This window comes from Bactrocera dorsalis, chromosome 4, assembly GCF_023373825.1.
Source record: "Bactrocera dorsalis isolate Fly_Bdor chromosome 4, ASM2337382v1, whole genome shotgun sequence".
In the NCBI taxonomy this organism is placed as follows: Eukaryota; Metazoa; Arthropoda; class Insecta; order Diptera; family Tephritidae; genus Bactrocera; species Bactrocera dorsalis.
In genome coordinates, this window is record NC_064306.1 from 16,644,837 (window position 1) to 16,669,870 (window position 25,034).

At 32.5% G+C, this 25,034-nt stretch overlaps 1 protein-coding gene across 4 annotated transcripts; it reads right to left on the reverse strand.

Moving 5' to 3' along the window:
• Positions 1–863: 863 nt before the first annotated feature.
• Positions 864–23,554, reverse strand: LOC105222179 (rho GTPase-activating protein 190). 4 transcript variants are annotated; one of them, XM_019988958.3, is made up of 19 exons: positions 23,325–23,554; positions 21,416–21,572; positions 20,227–21,359; positions 19,786–20,079; positions 18,124–18,497; positions 13,643–14,225; positions 13,237–13,415; positions 12,929–13,171; positions 7,923–7,988; positions 6,973–7,098; positions 6,853–6,897; positions 5,515–5,672; positions 5,243–5,447; positions 4,963–5,181; positions 4,849–4,904; positions 4,409–4,793; positions 1,936–2,067; positions 1,723–1,867; positions 864–1,652 (listed from the first exon to the last, which is right to left on the reverse strand). In XM_019988958.3, exons 2-19 carry the CDS (start codon positions 21,563–21,565, stop codon positions 1,454–1,456), a joined length of 4,692 nt encoding a protein of 1,563 aa, XP_019844517.2. In that variant the 5' UTR covers positions 21,566–21,572; positions 23,325–23,554; the 3' UTR covers positions 864–1,453. The 4 variants fall into 4 exon arrangements, with proteins under 4 accessions (XP_019844517.2, XP_011197691.2, XP_029404520.2 ...); XM_011199389.4 differs by having other exon boundaries at positions 6,853–6,900; XM_029548660.2 differs by lacking the exons at positions 6,853–6,897; positions 6,973–7,098.
• Positions 23,555–25,034: the final 1,480 nt, after the last annotated feature.

Consider the following 25,034-nt stretch of genomic DNA (forward strand, 5'->3'; position numbering starts at 1 on the left):
TTTCTGAACCATCAACATCTCAAGAATATTGTGTTCAAGTTTTAGGTCATTCGGAGAAAAACTAACGAAGTTACAGCAGGTTGAATAACGGTACCTCTAACCTAGGTTTGCGCGCCTTCCAGCTACCTGAGCTGAGCGGCGAGAACTTTGAATCGATTTTCCCAAATATGTCATTTTTAAAGTCGGTGACCAGCCTACAGCAAAACTACTGCATCGATCGTTTTGAAATTTTGTACAAATATTCCACATGTATATAGCACTCGAATCACGTCGAGTTTTTCCAAAAATTTTAATAACTAACAATTTTACAATAACAAATAGGTAGATTTTTTCGTCTAAAATCGTCATTGAAAAAAAAATTGAAAAATTAAAAAAAAAACTCGACGTCAATTGAAAGATAAACTAATAAACTTAAGAAAGCATTTTGATTTTTTGGTTTCAGATGATCCAGTGATGCTGTAGGCTGGTCACCGCACAAAAACTTCTTTTCGAGGTGCCTGCAGAGATCGACGATAAACACGTTATTCCTCGCTATTTTCGATAAAAATTTTTTAAGTATCCTTCAAATGTTGTACTTTCATATAATAAACCTACAGCAATTATATTTTCTAAAAAATTTCATGAAAAAGGTCTTAGACGAAACAAACCTTACAACCTCCCCCTTAAGCTCTTTCGAATTTATAAAGCTGTTCCACAATCTGACTTACGTTGATTAATTAATAATATAACATAAGCATTAAACGGATACATACCAAGAATTTCAGAAATAAAAAAGCTTTTGAACAGCTACTCTGAATTTTGTTTCTTCTTTCTTACCTTTTTAAATTATATCCGCAATTTAACCACTAAACAGAAGTATCGAATTTGTTTGGAATTATTTTATTTGTTTTTATAATGTTTGTGCATTTAGATTATGACGGGTATCCGTATGGATTTCCGTAAATATCATAATTTTAAAAAATATAATTACACCAAATCGCGTTGATTACGAATGCATAATTTTATAAGGTATATCATGAAATAGACACACATTTATACAAATCTTTCCATTATCTATTTTTTTAGGTATATATGTATATGAATGTATTGTTTTTTCATTCACATTATTAGTACATGTCAGAAGTGTTCCTTTGATAAAGTTTTTTCAGCCCAATTTATAAGAACAACATCTACAATAATAATACATCCAAATTTAAAAAATATATATATAAGCATACATACACATGGCATAGATATCACTACACAACTCGTTAAACATACATACAAGACATTTAAAACATTTATAGCTTAAATATAATTTAACACATAATATAAATTATTATTTTAGACGCATATTCGAATATTCTTAATTAAACATCACTTCACACAACAAATCCATTAAAACACAGTTTCTTTATATTCTTCCACATAATAACATCTAAAATTAAGCTTTTACGCTGGAATATATGAGTATTTAAACCATAACAAAAGCATCTTTTCCGCAAAACAAATATGGAAACTGGTCAATCATCGTCTGCACAATATCTTCTAAATATGGCCGCAATTGCTCAAAATGGCTCATATCCGTAAAGTCAATAGGAATCAGAGTTGGCCACCAACAAATTGCCAAATTTTTACTATCCATGCTATTTAGTTTTGAATTCTCGGATACACTATAATAATACAAAAATTGTGCCACATTACCTCCTGCAACTCATTTCGATCGAATAGTTTTATACTTACTGAACAAAGTGCTCGAATATGTACTTCAGGATCATAAAATTCATGGGCGGTAATTTCTGTAATAAAGTCTTCAATAATATCAAACGGCAACTCCGATCAGTTTTTACTTCCACATTAATTTTAGATGAACCAATACCACGAGAACCTTTTCAATGAAAAGTGTAAGTAAACTTGTTAAACTCCACAATGAAAGAATATGTCAATACACATTACCTGCAATATCTTCAAGCTCCTTAATAATATCTTTGCTAAATAAAGGAGGTAAACGCTTGGAAAAGAAGTCTTTTAATGCTGTTGCTACGGCATTAACTGGAATATCAAGTACATCAATTACAGTGTGTGGATCTGAAAGATAGAAAAGTACGAAATACGACAATGTTTACTTTGATATAATTTTAATAACAAGAGTTTTAAGGTTTGAAACAATCAAAGTATTATTGCATACAATTTGGAAACAATCCGGAGTTCTTTCAAGAAGAAATCAAACCCTTAGTATATCAGTGCAAGAGTAAATTATCACAAGTGGTCTTTAATTTGAAATGAAGGGTGTTTTTTTAGACATGTGGGTTTTAAGAAGCAACAAGTCGCATATAATTTAACGTTATGACCAATTTTATTATGCTTTAATATACTAAGTGTTTGCAATTAAGTTTTAAGAATGATTTCAGGCCAGTCTTTGTCGCGACTAGCAACTGGGACAATATTTCAAAATAATGAATATTCGAAGCCTCAATCATTCCGGGCTTATCTGCGTAAACAATCGGCACCACAATGATTAACTCTACCTATAGACTGACTTTTTGAAGATATAACAGCGTCTTAATAATGGGTTGGTGACTACCATCACTCCAAATGTTACAGTTTTGTTTATTAACGTACACAGTCAAGGATTAGTGAGTTTCATTGCTGAACAAAATGATCTTCGCGAACCGAACCGATATTTCCGTAATCAATTTGCAACACTTATCTGGAGTAAGACTGCTCATTAAGAAATGGAACTAAACTGTGCATTGAAAATCATACGTCCATAAAAAAAACAACAACTTTATAATAAACAAGTACATTCAGGTATTGTGCAAGTTTTCACCCGATCTTAATCATTCTAAGTACAAATATGTACCGTTATTAGAAAAACACGCTTTCTCAATTTTATTAAAATGCCTCGCATATTGGCCGATATATGCGGCATAAAGTCACCAGGAAGTTCGAAAATCGTTGTATTAGGTACATGGGGGATAGGTGAATTTGTTTGTTGTAGTTTTAGCGGTTTAAGAGATATCTCATGCTACTGCGATCGCCTGCGCAAAATTACAGTTCTATGTCTCAATTAGTGCTTATTTATGATATTTTATAGGGTTTCATTTAATGGCGTTTGGTGTTGTTATGTACCGTATTTATGTAGTTGAAATAAGTCGATTATTTCTTGAGATATAGTATTTCTTATAAAGGTGTGCGGTGCCACTTACTAATTCGGGTGTGAAATTAAATGTTTCTAGCGCAATTATTTGTTGAGTTTCGTCCGTTTTAGCAATTTCCAACATAACCGGTATATGCGGACTGGGCGTGATTGTCATTTGATTTAACCCATTCTTACAGTACATAAAGAAATGGTCAAATGGTTTCATTTCAGTAAATTTGGTTTTAATAGATCTAGTGGCTTGTGAGAAATGCTCATTGAACCTATTAGAAGGTAGGTCCACACACACTTTTTAAAAGTTTTCAGCCACAAATGGTCTTTTCCACTGCGATGCGTTGTATCAATTGATGGTTTTATATCTTAAGTTGGACCTTTTTGATTACTTTATTTTGCTATATCCATCTCGATTAGTTTTAGGTTTTACATAACCGGACACCTCCCATAACCGGACAATTTTCAAATTTTCATGCTAGACCAATTCGCATAACCGGACATGAAAACATTACAATGACCGGGTACGGACACTATTCTGGTAGTATTTCATTCAAATTATTTCTATTAACCGGACAAACTGAGACGGTGGGTGTCCGATTATGAGGAACTAATTTATTTTAAAAAGTAGTTATTCGATGTTCCGTACGCTTTAAGGTTATCGAAGTAAATTCGGCTATAATAGGCAAGAACTTCTGTAAAGATTAAAACATCGGAAACAAACTGGACAGAGTCTTTAAGAACTTGAGTGCCTGCTTTATCGAAACATCTCTAATTGCACAAATACACACAATTTAACGAAAGACTTATCCTCAATGAATTTTTTTTCTCAGAATTCTTAAAATTTCATTATACATAGTAAAAAGGAAGTGCACGTAAGGGTAGTTTAATTTTGTTTTGTAATAAATATAAAGGCATATATGTATACCTAACCTTTTGCTAAAAATAATGAAACAAAATCAAGGATTTCTATGTTAAAAAATTATTGGCCTTATAGTCACTAAAACTAAGTTAACTCGCCCAAACGCAAATTAAATCGAGTTGATTTGTAATAGGGTTAGAGCATTATGTTGAAAATCCTTAATGCAATGACTCTTTACAAAACTATAAACAACCAAAATCTAAATCTAAACACAACTGACTTCTTTAAACTCTTGTAGAACTGAGTTAAGTTATTAATAATTTGAATTATATGTGAAAAACAGTAATAAAAGACATAAATATAAAAAGTTACTCCAACACACTCAACATTTATGTGTTTTGTCCATATTCGCTTACCTTCTTCGAATTTTTGGAAAAGCAAGTCAACATGACCTCGACTTCCGGGTACTCTATATATTCCTTCCGAGTCAAGACCCTCTTTCTCAATAAATTCGACACATCTTATAAGGAATGTTGGGATTTCATCTTTGTCCGAGATTAGTAATTTGCCAAAATGAGATTCAGTATTATCTGTTAAGCCTTTGCAAGCTTGCTTCAACTTTCGCTTGTGTTTTTTCTCTTGTTCCTTTTCCTTTTCTTGCAATTTGCGTAGTCTTGCATTGTCTTCTTTCAACCGACGTTTTTCCGTCTTTTCGAACTCCTTCAGAGATTTCGGATTAATATTAAATTCTGTCAAATTGTCTGTTCCAAACAAATTGATACTTTCAGGAACCATGGAATACTATACAAACAAATTTAATTAAAAAGAAACTACGTAAAAATTAATATATGCTTACATCTGGTGATTTATCGTTCTTTACAAGCTCATTGGTGCAATGTTCGGCGGATTTTTCTATAGAGAAGTAGATATGTGAATCTATGCATAAATAACTAACAAAAAATTGCCTTACTAGCATCTGACACAGCTCGATGATAATGTTGAGGAATCTCTGGTGGGCTTACATAGGAGCCAAAGAGTGGAACCCTTGGTGTTTGTACGGGGATGGCAACTTTCTTTTTCTTGGTTTTCTTGTTGGTCTGAGGTTTTTTATTAATCTTGTAGTATGAGCTATTCTGCTGACGCACTTTACGTTCGGTTGAACTTGCACAGCTATCCGACTCTGTACAGTCTTAAAAAACACAAATGTATTTATTAAAAGTTTAAAGGCCCTTTAGAGTCGTAGTACAAACCTTCATTTTCATAAATCTGTTCGTATTCAGCCAATTCCTCTGAATCATCTTCGTCACAATCAAGTTGAGTATGATTAAAATGCTGATATCGTTTTGAGCATTTATCAGCATCAGAAACTGGCAAAAATGTGTCACCTCCAAAATTCATTTTAGCTACTGCTTCACTTACGAGTTGAAAGTTTTTCATATTTAATTTACCGGGTTGCTACAATTCAAAATTATAAGCATATTAATTATTGCTCTTTTTGAGTATATATGAAAACACTGCGCACCTTTAATGTTTGACTGGGGCCTTTTGGACGAATTTTATTTAAATTAGAATCAATGTGACGACGACCAGTTGTGTAAGCATGGGTGGAACCACTAAAGTTGTTCCAAATGGAATTTTTGTTTAAATTTCTTCGTGGTTCATTTTTATCTTCCAGCCACTCTGCAAAAAAATAAGTAAATGTATAATATCACAACATTAGAACTATAATAATCGTGAGAGTTTTAAAACTATGACATTAATGTAACATTAAAGAAATAATAATTAAGAACAAACTAAGATACTAAGAAATAAAACAGGGTAACTAAATGAAAACATCACAAAAAGTATAAAATAAGAAATGAAATCAAATAAATACCGAAATCATTTGCATATAAATTGTAAGTTTCTATATTTGATTGTTGCTATTTGGAAATCGTATCTGTCAAAACGTTTCAAGTGAATAGATAAATTTTAGTGAAATACGATATTATACATTATAAAGGAGGCAGTGTTTTTTGCAGTGCGTGATTCAGGCGGAAATTATTTTTTTATAAATGTTTTACAGGCAAAGCATAACTTGTAAATACTCAAATTATTTGACAAGATAAAATATGATTGAACATACTCAGTTTGTTTCTCAAGGAGTTCAATTTATGTAGATGCTGTTTCTTTGATCTTATTCTAAAATTTGTGGCGTAAAAGGAACATGTTTTACATTTGCTGTTTGTGCTAATCAAAGATGAATCTTTCGAGAAAGCTTTCTAAAAATTCCTCCCTCTAATTAACTGATTCTACAGCCATTTTCATAAGATATGAATAATTTTAAGTATTTTGTAAACTATTTCTAAAAGTCCGCTTCTAAAAACATTTGAAATTTGTTTTACTTTTTATGCCTACATCGATATTTCCAATAATTCAAACCATATTTTACAAATTAAACATATTTTTTTAATTAAAATTTAATGTTTACTGTATTACCTAACAGTGTAATTATATGAATTTCATTCACAAAAATACCTTTTCGGCGAATTTGTATGCTATTATATTTGGGTTTAGAAATTCGCTATTTTGTACTTGAAATCAGGATGTTGAAAATAAAATAACTGAAGTAAATTTGCTTGGTGATCAGTGAACTCGAATTTTGGGCACGAAATATCAAATTTTATTTTATCTCTTACAAGAGTATGTATTTTGTGATATACTCGTTTATATGATGGTGTATGGAGGAAAACTATTTAAACAGTGAAAAACAAAATATAAAGGAAAAAATTGTGTGAAAAACAGTGAACAAAAACTTTTAAAATTCGCAAAATTATAACAATCGTTACAACAATGTACAATAAACCAAGCTTAAATCAACCTGCTTCATGTGTGGCCAATGAATCCTTTGATCCACTTACATCAGCTGCTTAATGAAGGCATGAAAAAATAATTAAGAGCATTAAATTTGCACAACTTTGAAATAAATAAAATAGATTACATGTTATTTCTTCCAAACTAGACTCGGAAGCCGATACGAATTGACTCTTATATGTACACGTTATGAGTTGATGATCAGGTGGAGCTGGCTCTGGAGGAGTTGTTGGAGGTGGGAAAATCTGAAACCCTTAATAGCAATTTAATAGTTTACTGAGTTTTCTAAATTACTCATTTTGATTGAATATAAACAGTATAAACTAACATATCGATGAACTTAATAAAAAAAACTAAAACATGTAACTTAAATTAACTAACAGAGACTTTGAGATAAACATACATATTTAAATTTATTAATTTACATAAGCAAAGTTAGCCACAAATCACAAGATCAGTAATTAGTATGCGTCATTAAAAGATTTTATTTCAACAAAGTTACATATTTTGGATGAAAATGATTAGCGGATTAAATATAACTATGAATATCAAAATAAAGTGTCATATTTCTTGTGGTTCAGAAAATATTTTCTTATCAAATTAAAGAAGCTGACCGATCATTGGTACATAGCTCGAAATAGTCCCAACCAAACTGTGTTTTGTTTTAGATATACACAACACTACACTAATTACTGTTAATTACAATTCCAATGTAATGTAAGTTTTTTGAAATAATATGATGGTTTCAAACAAGAAACCAATGACCCAAATTATGATAATCGTTTACATCTCTCGAAAAGCGATATAAATCTAGAACATATGGGCACAACTAAAAATTAGTTTTAATATTGAATCCTACTTTTGTATAAATTGGTCATAATACTCAATAATAATAAAATTAAAAGAAAATTATCTTCTTCTTCTTAATTAGCGTTGAATTGAATTGAAAATTATCATGTATTTAAAATATCGGTGCATTTATATGTCTGATATATTCATTGACTTCGATTGTTTTGTGATTTGTGGTGAGCTTTTACTTACAAAATTAATCAAACATATATTCTCAACATCACTTACTTTGGTGATGGTGTTTCGGCTTTTCGTTGTCGTCGTAAATTTCATCTAAAGATATGTCCCTTTCCTCTGTATTTGTAAAAAGAAATATGCAAATCTTATCAATTACGGTAAAACTCAAAATGTATATTATGTGTACATGTTTGCTAAAACAAAGGTTGTCAATTTTTTTACAGATATAAAATGCGACAGCGAAATTAATGTGATAATCCATATATGTATCTTTCGAAGAATATTTAACTTCAAAAAAGAAACGCATACAATTTCAGTGTCTCTCTTATGTATATTACCAGGTTTTTAAAATATATTTTCTGTTCAATTTTTCATTTTTTAATATTATCAAAATTGAATTATATGTACGTATATTTCGTGATTTGGCAAACCCAGTGTAGCAATCTGGCGACTCACAAGTGAAGTTTGACATTTTTGATACATTTTGACAGTTAACTAAAATGTTCATTCCGGGCAAAAGATAGAATTAATTCGCGTACATTTTCGAGCGATTATTTTTTACAAATTTCATCATAGCTTATCTCAACAACAGTGCTTCTATGAACTTAACCAGTGTTATTGATGATATGGTTAATCTAATCGAGGTGGTAGAACACTTCAAGATGAATTTCGTGAAGGTCGTCCAAAATCAGTTTTTGTTCTGGACACTGCTGTGCTCAAAACTGATCGTCACGTGGTCGATCGTGGGACTGAGACAACAATAGGGTTTAGTGGGATCAGCATACATTCAATATTACATGAACATTTAATTGTGGACATTTTTCTTCACTTGGGATCCCACATAACTTTTTGATCGCTCAAAAAAGAATCGTGTCGATTGGTTGAGAGGAATGTTAAAAAAAAAATACGCGCGATATCTCGAAACGCGTCTATGACAACGTGAGGAGTGATGTATCATGGATTTATATGTCTGAACTGAAAATAAACAGCAGTCGACTGTATTGGTGTTTCGAAATGAGCCGAATCCGACAAAAGCATTTCGCGCACGAAGCACTTTCAAGCAAACGGTTGCCTGTTTTTATTGAAAAACTGAACATGTGGCAACCATACCACTTAAACAACACTTTAATCTCTTCACTAGTGTAGCCGTTCTAACTGCCATTAAACAGACGATAAAACAGATGTTTTCGTCATTCAAGAATTCACATCGCTTAACATTTATTAAAAGAAAACATTGTTATATAGTATTTTGTTATAAAAGCAGTCTTCTTTTAAATATTTTCCGTATAATTGAAATAATGGACGCATTTTTTTATTTGGGAAATCGATTTTCAGATGAATTCAGATTCATTGCGTGTAGATCATTTGTTTGTTTAAATTTTTTTCTCTTTGTAGTGTCTAAATCAGCTGTGATAATGTAATATTTTTCCATAGCTGACAGGAGAGTTGCCCCGAGAGATTTAAAGTGGATCAATTTCAAATCACTTCGATGAAGTGGTTTTGAAGTGTCATTTTTAAAGCCATTATCGATGATTAAATTTGGTTGTTGTTCTCTAATGTGTGATGTTCTCTAATAGAGAAAAGAGTGTTCAAAAATATATTTATATATGTATAAATCATACAACATGCAGCATTAATAAGATACATTCATCTTCTTTCAAACGCACCTAAATTCATTCAAGCCATAAATTTACAGCCACATCCAATAAAAGAAATAGTGTGGAATTATTCCATTTTTATAAATAGCAAATATTAAATTTCGTGTTAAACTTGAAAAAATAATTCTCTGAGACATATGAATTGATGAATAAAGGAAACTGGAAATATCGATTTGAAAGAGGTCGTCTAGAAGATAATTGGTGGAAAAAGTCCGTGTAATTATTGGCATTAATGCGAATTTTACTACGAGAATGTTGGTTGTGGCAGATCCTAACTTATTTTCGTTTAAATAAGGAATATTTTTTTTTGCTATAAAGGAAAGAATATTTTAACAAACGTGTTCTTGGAACTGCTCCTATATTAAAACTATGCACAACTCTCTGTTTCCTTACTGATAGTAGTTATTAAAAATGCAATGGGAATGATTTTTAACTTTTATCTGGCACCAAAGAGTATCTGTTGTCGTTAGGAAAGTTGTTATTATTTTTGAACAATGTGTTTATGTGCAATAGATAAAAATCTTAATGAATGAAAAGACTATAATGCTTCAAAGATTTCATTAGAAAGCGAAAAGAGCATTTCCAGGATTGGTTGATTGTATCGATGGGATTCATATTCGCACCATTTGCGACTTTACTTTAATTTAACATTTCCACATTTTGGCTTGATTTCTCTTCAAAAATGTTTACTTTATATATATATATATATATATATATATATATATTTCCAAAACCACTATTTAAACTAGTTTATTTACCCATTTCCAAATTCTTTTATTTTTTTCCGAAATAAACTGCACGCATTTGCAACTACAACTGCTAAGTAGTTAACCCAACTGGCACAGGATTGAAAAGCGTAATGTTCATATCGACAATACTAAATTTCAAAACTTCAAATAAACCGCAGTTGAGTTTAAAATTGGAATAGGGTCTTATTTATTTGACAAATTCAGAGACTTACAAGTTTATAATGCGTCGACAGCTTTGGAAAATGAAAAAAAATTGTATTTAGATCAGAATAGTTAAAGAAATGTAGTCCAGTGTAAAAGAGGACACCAAGTATTGCATCATTTAAAAAATACCGTTATTATTGCTTTACGCGGCAGTGCGGTGTGAAAATATTATTTCCTCGGTGGGCACTTAGCAGCTGTCATTCAAAATATTTGCAAAAAAATGTCTGTTACAAGGGCTGTTTGAGAAGTCAGTGGTGAATTGTGGAATGTGAGTTTTACGAAAAAATGATATTCGCTAATTCTTCGAGGTTACATTTTCCTAATGGGGAATCTTAGGTTAGGTTGATGACAATTGGGTTCTAATTCTTCCAAAAAGCACAAAGAAGTACTTCAACTAAAAAAATTAATCCGAAGGTTAATTGTCTTCACGTTTCTAACCTATAAATAAGTACGGAAGGTTCAAGTTCGGGTGTAACCGAACATTTCATCCGAAAATCGCATCTTCCAAGAATCTAAGGCGCGGAAATACCTGCAGGTGCATAAGTTTTGTTAGTTTTATGAAGTCTAAGGTAAGTAAATCATATATTTGCCGTTATATGCGGTATAAAGTCATCCGGAAGTTCGAACATCTTTTTATGAGGTATACGGGGACTAATGAAAGTATTAACCCGATTAACACACAGATATACCACTATCAAGAAATTATTCTCTCTGAATTCAAATGTTAAATCCGACACATTCACCAATATTTTCGGTGTTTTAGGTACTGGAGTCAAATATTCAGTACCTATGGGCTTGAAAGATGGCGAAGTTCTCGCAAGTGAGAAAAGTTCTCTGAACGTTATTCACAGAGGATTGGCTAGAAACGATTCTTTTTCATATATCTCAAGCAGCTCACTACTTATAGAGATGAGAGAAGATACAATCTTCTATAGTATACAGCTGCTGGCGTACGTCGCTGATATTGACGCCACTGGCCTCAACAACCGCGTCGTTAGTTCTGCTTTCTCCAGACTGAATAAGGAAATGAAGCAAATGGGTCTTAAAATGGAAGGGGGCGCAATGAATATCCCTTGTAATCAAAAAAAAAGTTATCGCATTCGCGACTAGGCTCCCACGACACTGTCATAAATTCGAAGTCGTAGATAATTTCGTTTATCTTGGAGCCAGTACCAACAACAATGTCAGCCGCGTAATCCAACGCAGAATCACTCCAGCTCTGAAAGTATTCGACTTAGTAACCGCCGGGAAAGAACCTTGAAGTGTACACCCGAAAGGAAAGTATCGCATGAAATATAAAATTGTATTATACGGGAAGTAGGGTGGATGTAGTCGGATTTTGCCCATTTTCACACTATAACATAATAATGGCAAAGGAATGTTATGTATAAAATATGGTTTATATCAGTTAGACGGGTCTCAAAAAATGTATTTTCAACTGAGCGCGGCACTCCCATTCTCAAATTTTTCTCTCGGCTCCATTAAAGCCCTATCATATCATATCGGGGATACAATTTAACGTCTCTAGCATATCTAGTTATTAATTTATCGCTCGTTTAGTAGTTTTTAACAGTACGGCTTAAGGGGGGCGGAAAAGGGAAATCCGATTACATCGATTTTTTGGATTGTAAATGGGGGTGCTAATGGAATTTTCTGAACAATACGTCCCTTAACCACAATATACCTAATTTCGCACTACCAGTTGACTTTTTGTCACATATGTATATCGGCTAATGTGCAGGTTTAATATAAAGTTTTACCAACATCTATGTAAAAGTATTTCGCGGTTTTGATCATGTTGCAAGAACATAATATGTTCAGTTGCGCCCGAACGTTGGTCTTCTTGCTTGTTTATCTACCGATTTAGCCTTATCTTAGTTCATCGAGCCCTGGATATGTGCTTAAATTTGTCAGACCAGAAGCATCTTTTATTTAGAGGAGTGGGTCTTTTAAAGTTTAGCATGATTTTTCGTTCAGTAATTTAAATGTCTCTTCAGTAATAATGGTCCTTACTAATCGATTTAGACCAGGATGAAAGCATTGCTTGATAATTGTTAAAAAATTATTTACGAAATGGTTTCCTGCTTAATGCGCAAATTAAAACCAGCAAAAATTACGATTTCATAATACTATCAATGAATAATGAATGACAAAAATAATTTAGTCTGTTAAGGCGAAGGCCTAAGCAGCCTGTTTTCCTTTGTTTTCTAGTCTGCCTGTAAATTTATTTACAGGTCATATTTAAATAAAGTATATTATTTATAAAGCTGGTTATATGAATATATAATAAGTCCAGCTTTTTATTCTCTTATGCCAAATAAACTACTTCAGTCGTATATTAACTAATATAACACGTTTTTTGCATGTACTGTTAAAGTTTTAGATTTTCGATAAAGTTTGTTTATGCCACAATATTTATATCGTATTCAGGAAAGGAAAGGCTTACCGTTTAGTGAATTCAAAGATCTAGTCGGTAACATTTCATAGTTTTCACTTCCAGATCCATCCGTACCCATAGTGCTAGATAACATATAACTTTCATGTCGTGGTGGTGGTCGTGGAAGCTGATTGACTGAATTCTCTAGCGTGCCTTCTCCGGAATCCAATGTTATTGACTCTTCCACATGCAAATTTTCAACTTCATATTTATTTTCCCAAACATTTTTCAAAAATGGAGTATAGAAAGCGACTAAAAAGATAAGCAAATTATTATTGAAAAATACACAAATCTATATCAGAGCATAATACACTTACACTTAACATACTGATCGGCAGAAAATGTCATGAAATTGCCCTTACACCTGTCAGCTAATGAATTTCCTTCCGTTATTAGAAATTGACAAATTTCGCTGTTGAAAAATGCATTTGCACCTCCACTCTCAGTTACAGCAATTATTTGTAATGGAATATTAGAGTTTTGTACAGCTAAAACACTAGAAATGCATAGAAGTAGCTATATTAATAATACTAGTAAATATAGAATTCGAAAAAACTTATTAGCTAAAAAAATGTAATTCAAATGTTGTTTACATAGTATTAGTCTTTATCAAATAACCACATATTTTTTGTAGTTATTATTATATATTTTTTTAATACCATGTTGCATAATTACATTTTTCACAAAATATTTTTTATTAATTTTGATTAACGAAAAAAGTACCTTAAATTCGAAAGTGATGATCGACGTTTTCCAGAATAAAAATAAATATATCCATGAATTAATTCCTCACGATATTGGTTTATTCCGTGATAAGATGAAAGGATGAATTCAATTCGCTTTTTTGAATCTCCTATAAATACGTCAATCAAAATGGAATGTTCTGACGATTTACAGTTTGTCGATTCAGCTATTAGCGGGTTTATAATATTTTCAATATCATATTGATCCCCACAAAACATACAAACAAGTATTCTTAAATCAATATGATTTGAAGAATACGAATCAAAATTTTTCATCTCTGAAAGTCTTAAGGATAGAATAACAATGTTAAGAATGTCGTAGACATATTTTTGTTGATTTTGTTGATGATCAATAAAATCGCAGTGTAGCATTTCAGATAATCGTAATCCTTCATTACGCAGGTACTCAACTTCGTTTTCTTTCAGATCCTGAGGTTGATACACCAAAACGATAGGCAAGTTTTCAAATTTGTCCTCTAATTCCAAATTACATAATAAAGTGCGCTCCAAGTTATCTTTCAGCGTTTCAAACGACTGTTGATTTGAGTACACACAAATTAACCCTAAAATCGAAAATAATATATTAATACTACATATGTACATACATACTGTTACGGACAATAAAATAGAATCATCCATGGTTTTAATTTTCCGTTCTAAAAAAATATGAGATTGATTTAAATTCAGAAATAATATATTTTTATTATTTACTTCATGTCAAGTGCTATTGATATTGAAAAAGAGAAAACAAAGGTAAAATACATATTTTAAAAATTCGGAGGACGGAAAAATATAATCAAAATATCTTACATTACAAAAAGCATTTTCTTTTTATGAACTAATAGAAAAATTGTTAGTACTTTGTACTGTACGCTTTATCGTCTAATACAGATGCACATCTTCTAGGTATAGACCTAACTAGGCTACGGAAAGGGTGGAGCAGAATACCAGACTTCAAAGACCTTCTCTCAGAGTTCCGCCGTATTTTTCGGTTTAACGAGTCTAATATATTCTATAATTTTTCGATTGGATTCCGATCTGATGATTGCGCTGGATAACCCTAACACAAAATTGTCAAAATGCAAGGCGAATACCTTTCAGCGTATGGAAGTATGACCTTATCTAAAATTTTAACGTATACCTATATGGCGTCCATGTTTTCAAATATCCAAAAAATAAGTCCCACGCCACAATATGAGAAAGAGCCGCAAACCATTATAATGGCGTCACGGTGTTCGAATGGCTTAGTCGTGTAGCGGACGCACATTTATTTTCTTTTGGACGCAGGACATTCACCCAATTGTCATATCCTATCAAAATAATTTTTCATTCAAACCATAGAATGCCGAACCATTTTTATACTCTTGCAACCAGTTCCTACAGAATATTATGGGTTTATTCACCTAACGGTTGTACGTATCACCTAAAACTAATCGAGATAGATATAGGGTTATACAAGGTGCGTTCCAAAGTAAACAGGACTTTTTGAATCTAGCGCCTCCTGGTGGCGCCATCTATGTATATGTCGACTAGTGCGTTAGAATCGGCTATCTTTATCGATTGTCCAATGATAATTACATGACATTTCATTAATTGGAAGTGAAGTTATTGCGTTTTAAGTGATGAAACAAGTTTATGGCGTTGATTGCCTATCCCATAGCAGAGTGCACGAGTGGTTTCAACGTTTTCAAAGTGGTCGTTAGGACATAAATGCCGAAATCATCATTGAAATTCATGGAAATGGAATTGAACATCTTCAAAACATCGATTTATCGCATTTTGACCAAACATTTGGGCTTACGAATGGTGGGTGCACGGTTTATTCCGCACAAATTGACTGACGACCAAAAATTGCTCAGAATCCAACGTTTGAAGAATATCCTTAACCGATTATTTGGCTAAATATCACATTTTAACCATTAACCATTCTCCGTATTCACTAGATAAAGCACCGCGCGATTTTTTCTTTTTCGGAAAAATGCATTTGCCCCTGAAAGGAAAGCGTTATGCAGACGTAGAGGCCATTCAAAAGGCTTGCATCGGCATACCGGCGGCCATACGGCCAACGAGCTAAAACACTCGTTCGACATGCTTTTGGACCGTGCAAAAAACTGTATTGAAGCAGAAGGAGACTATTTTGAATAAAATATACTGATTTTGCCGAAAAAACACATTTTTTCGGTTTTCTGTTTTTTTAAGTCTTGTTTACTTTGGAAAGCACCTTGTATATACATATATAAATGATCAGGGTAACGAGAAAAGTTGAAATCCGGTTGACTACCTGTCTGTCCGTCCGTGCAAGCTGTAACTTAAGTAAAATTTGAGGTATCTTGTTGAAACTTTAAGTTTAATGTGAATATCTCCTAAACCGCTTAAGCTATAACAACCAAATTCCCTCTGCGCAAATACTACAAAAACTACCTATAGTGTGAAAATGGACGAAATCGGATGAAAATACCGTTTACTCTTCATATAACGGTACTGTTCAAAACTACTAAAAGCGCGATAAATCAATAACTAAAAGCGACAGAGACGTAAAAATTTTCCGCCGGGATTGTATGAGAAACCTTTATGGGAGCCGGTGCGAAAATTGCACGATGGGCTTTTTAGTGAAATCTCATATCTCGGGACCCGACTGAACGATTTCGACAAAATTTGGTGCGTGGCATATTTTATTATGTCACGTTGTGAAAATAAGCGAAATCGGACAATAACCACGCATACTTTCCATATAGCCCCATTTTAAATTCCATTTGATTCGCTCAGTTTCCAGTACGCAAATCAAGAAGCAATTAATATAACGTGATTAAACTTTGCACGAATAATGCCCTTAGTGTATGCCACCTTATGACCAAAAATCCAACAAAAACTCCCCTAGGTACCGAATATTTAGAACCCAGTACATATAGTTGACTTTTGTTAGAAAATATCGGTCAATGTCTGAGATATACTCGTATAAATAAAATTCAAGGATAGTACATACTTCTCTGACAATGATATGCATGTATGTCAAAAATGGGTTAAATCGGATCAATACTTCCCTTACCGTGCGTTTCTGTACTGTGATATAAATGTGATCTCAAGTCTCTAAATTTGAGATTTTAAGTTAGAGGCAATTTTTGAGACTTGAGACATTATTCAGAGATCTTTTTACACTTGCATGAAAATGAATATGTCGATAACAAATATTAAATTTTCTATAACATAGTTAACAAACATAATTACCAATAAATATAAAAATATGTATATGTTGGCTTTGTTTCATAATATTTACGAAATTTATGTAAAATTGATTTATTTTTAATCTTTTCGTATTGAGTTGCTCTCAAAATATAAAAAAAGGGCAATTCAAAATGACAGACCAGAGTTCTTTTTAGTTTTGCGACCTGTTAACTGTCAGGTCTCAAAATTGAGGCAATATTTTGAGATTAACGCTAGAGACTGTTTAGTTAATAGTAACTAGTCACAAATTAAGACTTTACCTCAAAATGCCTCAAATAAAGACTAGGGACTCTTTTCCCGCTATTAGCCCCAATATATCTAATATAAAGATAATCGAACTTCCGGGTGACTTTGTACCGCATATATCGGCCAATATGTGAGTTATCTCAATGAAAATGAGCTGGCATATTTTACTCATAACCGTGTATATTTCTGCCAAAAATAAAAAATAAATTTGAGCGAAAACTTGGCTTACCACCCATATAACTAATATCAGGATTTTCGAACATCCAACTGACTTTACTCTATATGATTAGTTTTCTAGTAAGTGACATGTTATTAGTATGTGATTTTGGGAATAAATAGATAAAATTTGTTTGATACTACCCTAAATTCCATATATTACACATAATGGTTTTCATTTTTCTAACAAAATTGTGTCTGTCAGCATATTATATTATTATACATAGTATGTATATGTACGAGTACATATATAAAATTGCTTGGATTTCGATCCCCAGGTTGACGTTTTACATCTTAAGGTATTTCCTTTGTTTTGATTACTGAAAGTTGTAAGAGTATAAAATGTTCGGTTGCACCCGAACTTAGTCCTTCCTAACTTGTTTTTTTTTTTTTAGTTTTCAGCTCGAACATAATTAATGTGTCGTTTTGCAAACTGAATACGATTTCATCTATGCAGTTGTCTCAGCATTTGCATATTTTTGTGGACACCTAATTCTTATTGAATGGTTGCAGCGGCCTTAAACGGATCGCACATCGACAATTTTGCAATACTTGTTTTTGATAGACCCAAATTAATATACAGTTAACTGTAAAACTCGACAATGCTATCCTTTCCTATTTTTTGTATATAATTTCTTCTGTTGTTTTGCAGGAAAGTTGCTTATTGCAAAAAATTTTACCATTGTTCCAAAACAAAACTTTGATTATATTTTACTGTCCGTAACTGTATATATATATAATTATATATTGATATATAATACAAGCTAGAAGACTTACCACTCGAATGTACATCAATTGACTTAAATGCTTCCATATCTCCATTGGCAATGCGATAATTTAGGTAATAGGTTTGGTTCTCATAAACATATTCCCCTTTTGATCCCGTGCACATTCGAATATCATTGAGCAAATCACTTGCAAGATGTTCGGATCCTACTATTAATAAATTTAAAGTTCTGTCGGAGCTCGAAGACTTCCAGTTGCTGGAATTCTTCTGATTTGGCGACTTGTCAACCAAGCATTCATCTACCAAACTATCAACGCAATTATGGAAGAAAGGACAATGCTCGCGTATGGGACAGTGTATAAAGCCCAAATGTTGAAATAGAATCACTCGTCTCTCCTGATCAAGTCTGTCTAATATTTTATACCTGAAAAATTTGTATATTGAGTAGAAATTTGCAATTATAATTTGGTTAAACCACGTCAAGTGGTCCATGATTCTCCGATTTTGAAAATCAGCAGTTCATTATGAGAGGGGGTCAGGCGCATTCCCCGTGATATACATATTTCGTCAAAATTCTTTTTTTTTAGACAAATAACGAAACTGTTCTTCATAATTTAAATATGGATTAAATTCGTTTATGCGGTCTGCACGCTCATATTTGATGAATACCATGCAAAGTTAAAGTAGAGTACGCGAGTATTATTACCATACAGTAAGGGAATAAACTGTTTACTAAATATGAATATGTGTTATAAAAATAATATTGTATGAATATTTTTGTGCTGTCTATGGTGCATGTTATTATTATTAATTAATATTACTCTGACAATCATTTTTCTAATAACGGAACTTGACAATTTTCGTTGAAGCGAAAATGTGAGAAAATTTGTGTGAAAAATATTATTATTAAGTAAGTTTAGTTACGTTTAATGGGAAAAGCTATAAAATCTTCCATCAGGAAAAAGGCATTGAGAATGGTGATTCCTATGGAAATTTTGTTTGAAAATATAAAATATGAGTCGGCTTCATTTACAAAATGAAAACACAATGTAATTTTTTAGTTCCCTAGAAGACTGGTGGTCGTCCAAAAAGATTATCTCCGACAATAGCAATAGCCAGGCGCTTAATCGTGTCTGGTGCTCTGCGGTAGATACTAATAAAGCTATTAAGGATGTTCATGGGATTGATTTCTGTGACAAAACAATGCGAAAATAAATAAACATAGTCTGAGTGGCTAGTGTTAATAAATGAGCAAATTTTAAGTCAAAAATATCGTAAAGCAGATTTAAAAAATTATGAACATTTTACCGTTGATGACACGATTAAAATCACTTGGTCAGATGGAACTAAAATTAACCGCAGAGGGTCAGATGAACGCTGAACCCCAACATATGTCAATCGTTGAAATTTGGTGAAGGATTATCCTTGGCGTGTGGATGTTTTCACGGCACTGAGCTAGGTGTACCATCCTAGAGGAATAATGCTTTCCAAGTCCTGACATATTTGGGTTCGAGCGTGGACATGTCCATATATTCTTGTAGGCAATGACCTCAAGTGCACCGCAACATAACAACTAAATAGTTTTCATGCAATGCGATTTAAACTGCATTATAGGCCTACCGCCCGATAGAGCCTTGTTTGAGATTTTGTGAACGGTTTGGTGCTGTATTTCTATAGATATTCTATAAATAAAAGTATTATATATAATTTACCTGGAATCGTCCTGTATAAGATCTGTAATTGCCCGAACATCTTCTTGAGTAATAATATCAACATTTTTAAACTGCTGGAAGAATTGTGCGTTTTCTAACAATAGTTCTATAAAGTTTTGCTTGCTTTTCTCGATAATTTCATCTTGATGAATGTCATAAATTTGTTGACAATCATGTTCTGATAAAGCTTCAAAGCATTCACGACCCATGAAAAGCACGCGCACCTCTGATAGCTGTTTACCTGGGGTCACAAATCCGGATTCTTCCAATAATAGTTTAAATTGATGCTTCCACCTAGGACATTAAAAATAAGAGATTAATATTTAATTAATAATATTACGGATATGGAAGATGTAAACTAATGTAAATTATCGTTGTGATTGTTGTTAGTAGAATGGACGCGATCGAAATATTTTCAATAAACAGTCTTAACACACTTACCCAATTTTTTTCTTATCTTGCTGCACCGCATTAACATAATTTCGAAATATTGTTTCGGCTTCCGGAGTATCCAATACATCGAATGGAATACGAACTTCGTCTTCGGTTTCTTCCATATCAACTAATTCAGTCCATGAAGCTTGAGGGCACTCAAAAAAATGCCGATCAAAATCAGGATGGCTTCTCAATATGCCTTTGGCATTTCCCCATATATTTTCATCTACTGTACCCAAAGAACTTATGTCGGGTAAAAGATACTCCAATACACTGGCAAACTTATCAATATACTCATTGAGTTTCTTATTTAAATGATCATCACGAAGCTTTTTCATATGACGTCTGAAGAGCTTTTGACCAGCTTCTACACCAAAAATATTTAAGAATTCTGTCCATTCTCTGTACTGTGCTAATATTTTGGATCCCTGCGACCAAAGCACATGGTAATCAATTATTTGGTTACGAATTAGTCTCGTGACAGCTTCAGAACGTGTGTCCAAAAGTTCTTTTCGTGATTTTGCAGCCTCATAGTATGAAGTAATTTTTACACGACTTTTCACTTTATCTATAGTTTGAGCAAGAAGTATAAAAGCTAAATCTATATTTATAGATTCATGAGAGGATGTTTCTACCAATTGAACCAAACCCTTATATTCCTTACGCTGGCAAATTTTTTCGGCCTCTCGTATATAAATTTCATTGGAATCATCATTTTTTGTTGTAACGAGCACAACTGGTTTCTTATTTTTCAATATATTTACTATGACATTGTGAACAAAGTCAACTTGCTTTTCAACCGGTCGATTTGGCACAGGACTCACATCAAATACCACAATGAAACCATCTATACTCAGTCGGCCTTCGGGCATTATTTTTTGTTCATACTCCTTCTCGATCCCCAATTGGTTTTTACATATGTACATAAGCTTTTCCGCTGAAAAAACCTTAGTGGCAACACAACGCTTGTAATATGGTTCCATTTTCCCAACCTTAAACGGTTGGAATGTGGAATCATCCATAAACTCCGTCTGTTCAATTATTTGGAAATTATAATCCACTCCATCTTCCGTGGTTTTTCGCACATCTCCCCAATATAAGAAGTGATCATTGTTAACAATTCGTCCACTAAAGTCACTCTACAAATGAAACACATTTATAACATATTATTATATGCCTTCTTTTGGTTAGCTACCTGACTCAACACTGATATGTGATCAATAAAGTAATCATCGGCCATCGGACGAATGAATCTGTTGCAGAGACATGATTTTCCAACACCAACTTGACCCCTATCCTTTTCAGTCCCCGAAAGACCTATTACGGACACATTAATCTGTTTCATGATTCACCTGTTTAAGAATTATACAACAAATATTTCAAAAAATAATGAAATAAATCCGGTTAAAATAATTTCTATGATGTATGCATATATGTATGTACATATATGTATTTATTAATAAGTCATATAAATATTTAGACATACGAGGAATATTTTGAAGTGCATCTCTTCTTCTATTGCAGTAAAATAGTATATATTTATAAAAATGCATATCTATGTATGTGCCCATTCCTACAACCAGCAGAAATGATCCCGAACTCTTTCGGTCCTTAAATTTGACAGTATTTTTCAAAATTATTCGAAATTATTCGTATTTGCAGGGGCAATAACAAAAAATAAATAATATAAAGAAAATAAAAATCTTGTGCATTAATGACACGTATGCGACTTTGTATTAATCCTGGTCATTTTTATAAGCATAAATAGCGAAAAAGTTAGGAATAGCAATTTAAATTTATCCTTCTTTTCACGCCCGTTATCTTCGGCTCAGGCACTAGCAATCATATGGGTAATAAAAAAACAAAAACACTAAGGCGAATGTTTGGATGTTAACTTATTTTGCCGACCACTGTTTCATCGATTTATTTTCAAAACCAACATATGTAAAATTTAAACTCAAACATTTTTAAACTTTTTAAAATCGATGTTTAGATATGAACAAAAATATGATTTTGCTTTCGTAATAATGTAAATTTCTGAGCTTATACCGTCACCCAACATTTTGTTGTATATGGAAAACGTTTTTTGTTGTTGAAACTATAAAAGGTTGTATCATTCTTCTACCATTGGGAAATAAAAGCCAATTTAGAACCGAGGCAGGAAATGGTTGATAATCGCGTTCGTTATCTGGTTTTTAAGAATAACAAGTAGAAAATATAAACATAACTGTATTTGGGGCAAAACTGAATCACAACTTTTGAAAATATTAAAGAAATATCAACCTAAATAAAAAAATTGCATAAAACCCCGCGTTAACTGTAAGAATACTATATATATTAAATACTCCCAATATAAAACATAACAAAACAATAAAATTTTTAAAATTTGTTAATAAGTCATATTAGAACAATCAAAATGTTTATGCATGTAGTTTTATATAATGTCGTACTTGACGTATTAATAAAGAAAACAATATTTGAAGTGAAGGAATTGAACTGACTTTCGTACTCTAGTATAAAGCAATTCAGCATCCAATTTTTATTACATACATAAGTACTTCGCATATGATAACGAATGGTAAAACATAAATGCTATTAATTTCATCAGTATCAAAATCACTGAAATGAAAAGGAGTTTTAGAAAGCTACAAATGCCAAATGTAGTTGATACATTCTCTAAGAAATTTAATGGTAATTGAAAAAATAAATTTTAATTTATATATATTCATCCATTGTGTATATAAAGCTCAGTTATTAATTGTCTGAAGTACATAGTTTTTAAAGCTTGTGTGAATAATCATTTATTTCCGAAAAATTCAATGTACCAAAAGGAAGTATGCTACAGGTAAATTTATTAAGAGTACATACAAACGAGACTTAATGGGACACCACAGGACTGCCTTTAGCTCAAAATGAACAATGCATTTTTTTTACAAACCCGTTCTTGCGCACAAGTCACAGGTCTTGAACATCCAGACACGAATATCTTTTGCAGATATTTTCCAAGTAATTTTTACTAATTTTCTTCGGTTTACTCAAAGATATATAATTATTGCAATTTTTAACGTTTACATATGTACATAGATTTAAGTAATACTGCTTACACTTATTATAAATTAAATTGCACTATTTACGACTGCTCTCCTTGGACACAGCCTATATAATTACAAATATTTAACACCGCCACTTTTACAGTATTATTTATAGTAAAATAGACTTTGAGAAATGTTTATAAAATTTTATAAAATCTTCTACCGAACTAATACTCAATTGATGGCATTACAGAATTTTTCACTCTTCATCACATTTACGCCGCCCAGTGAAAACAAATATGTCCGAATTTAATCCGAATAAAAGTACCTGTAAGAGGCTTGCCACATTTTTAAACCAATAAAATTTTTAATAAATTTCCACATAGAGATGGCGCTGTACGTGGTAAGTTAATCAAGAGAATGTTCATGAATGGGGCAAAGAATGTTAATAAATAGAGAAATGTTAGCTGTTACAGAGAATGTAAAGTATAGAGAAGGAAGAGAACTTAAAACATAGAGAAGGCAGAGAATGTAAAGTCAGAGCAGAGAATGTAAAGTATCGAGAAGGCAGAGAACTTAAAAGTATAGAGAAGGTGCAGGTTCGACTGCGAACATTTGATAGATTCGTAATAGGGAATTCGCCGCATTTGTTAACATTGTAGGTCGGAATTCGCTTCACAATTTTAACATTGTTTACAATTCTCTCACACATTCTAACCGAGAATATGAAGAGACAGAAATATATGTATTTATGGCAGCCGAATTGGCGAAGCCCAAATGTAGTAAATGTTACAACAAAAACGATTTCATTCATAACCGCAGGCGCATATGCCACAAGCGACCTCGCTTCATTCATAAAAACAGACGCCATAACATCTTCCCGAACATGCCTTTGCCAACAAGCGTCTTTTCGCGACGATGGCAAAAGCTAAAAATCATAAATTAAACAACTTTCTGATGCTTCTTCACAGAAAGAAGTCAGAAAAGTGGCAACAACGGAGTTGTCGATTTATAATATTCAATTCTAAAATATTTTTCCTTAGCTCGCAAAAATCAGCGTCGATATGTATGGAAGTTCATACATATGCATACATATTTACGCTAGTTCGTTGGCGAAGCTGTTACAGCGGCAAGGGAAGCGGTAACAATCGGCAATCGTTTGTTAGTTTCTTTCGCGTCTCGTCGCGTCAGTGCTTCGACAGATTGATGTGCTGAACACATAGAATGCGACAGACTGCAAGCGCCATCTGAATCTGATATTGAAATACACACATTCTTATGGACATAGTTATTTAGACAGCTGCACAACTACATAACTGTGTCATATAACGTGTATATTTTAATATTTGACAGATGTCGCTTGCAGTCATCCCCGCTCAATGTGTTCAGCATTTGACTCTTTGACAAAACGTCTGTTTCGGCCATTGGTTGACCGTGAAAACGGAGATGCGAAAGATGCGTGCGACACTTGTTATTATGAATGTATGTACATATGTATGTATGTGGCTCGCATTTGCTTTCGGAAACATACAAATGTGCCAAAGAAATAATATACATACATATGTATATGCCATAGAAATTCTATTGGTACAAATATGGAAATAATAACGAAATAATGCGAATATGCATATTATATCATTTTGCTCATCTTCACTTTGTAATAGTCGAAATAAATATTAATTAATTTAAAAAATAAAAATAAAGAGAAATAACATTAAAATAATTTTCCCTTATTTTTCCTAATTTTGTAAAAAAAATTAAAATTTTTACCATTTTTCGGAA

Excerpts from the sequence above, each read along its gene's own strand:
- LOC105222179 (XM_011199389.4), bottom strand. The coding sequence starts at position 21,565 with ATGAAACAGATTAATGTGTCCGTAATAGGTCTTTCGGGGACTGAAAAG. Across the intron at positions 6,901-6,972 it reads TAGTTTGGAAGAAATAACAT|CAGCTGATGTAAGTGGATCA; the intron begins GTAATCTATTTT and ends GCCTTCATTAAG. Across the intron at positions 5,673-6,852 it reads ATTGGCCACACATGAAGCAG|AGTGGCTGGAAGATAAAAAT; the intron begins GTTGATTTAAGC and ends ATTTTTTTGCAG.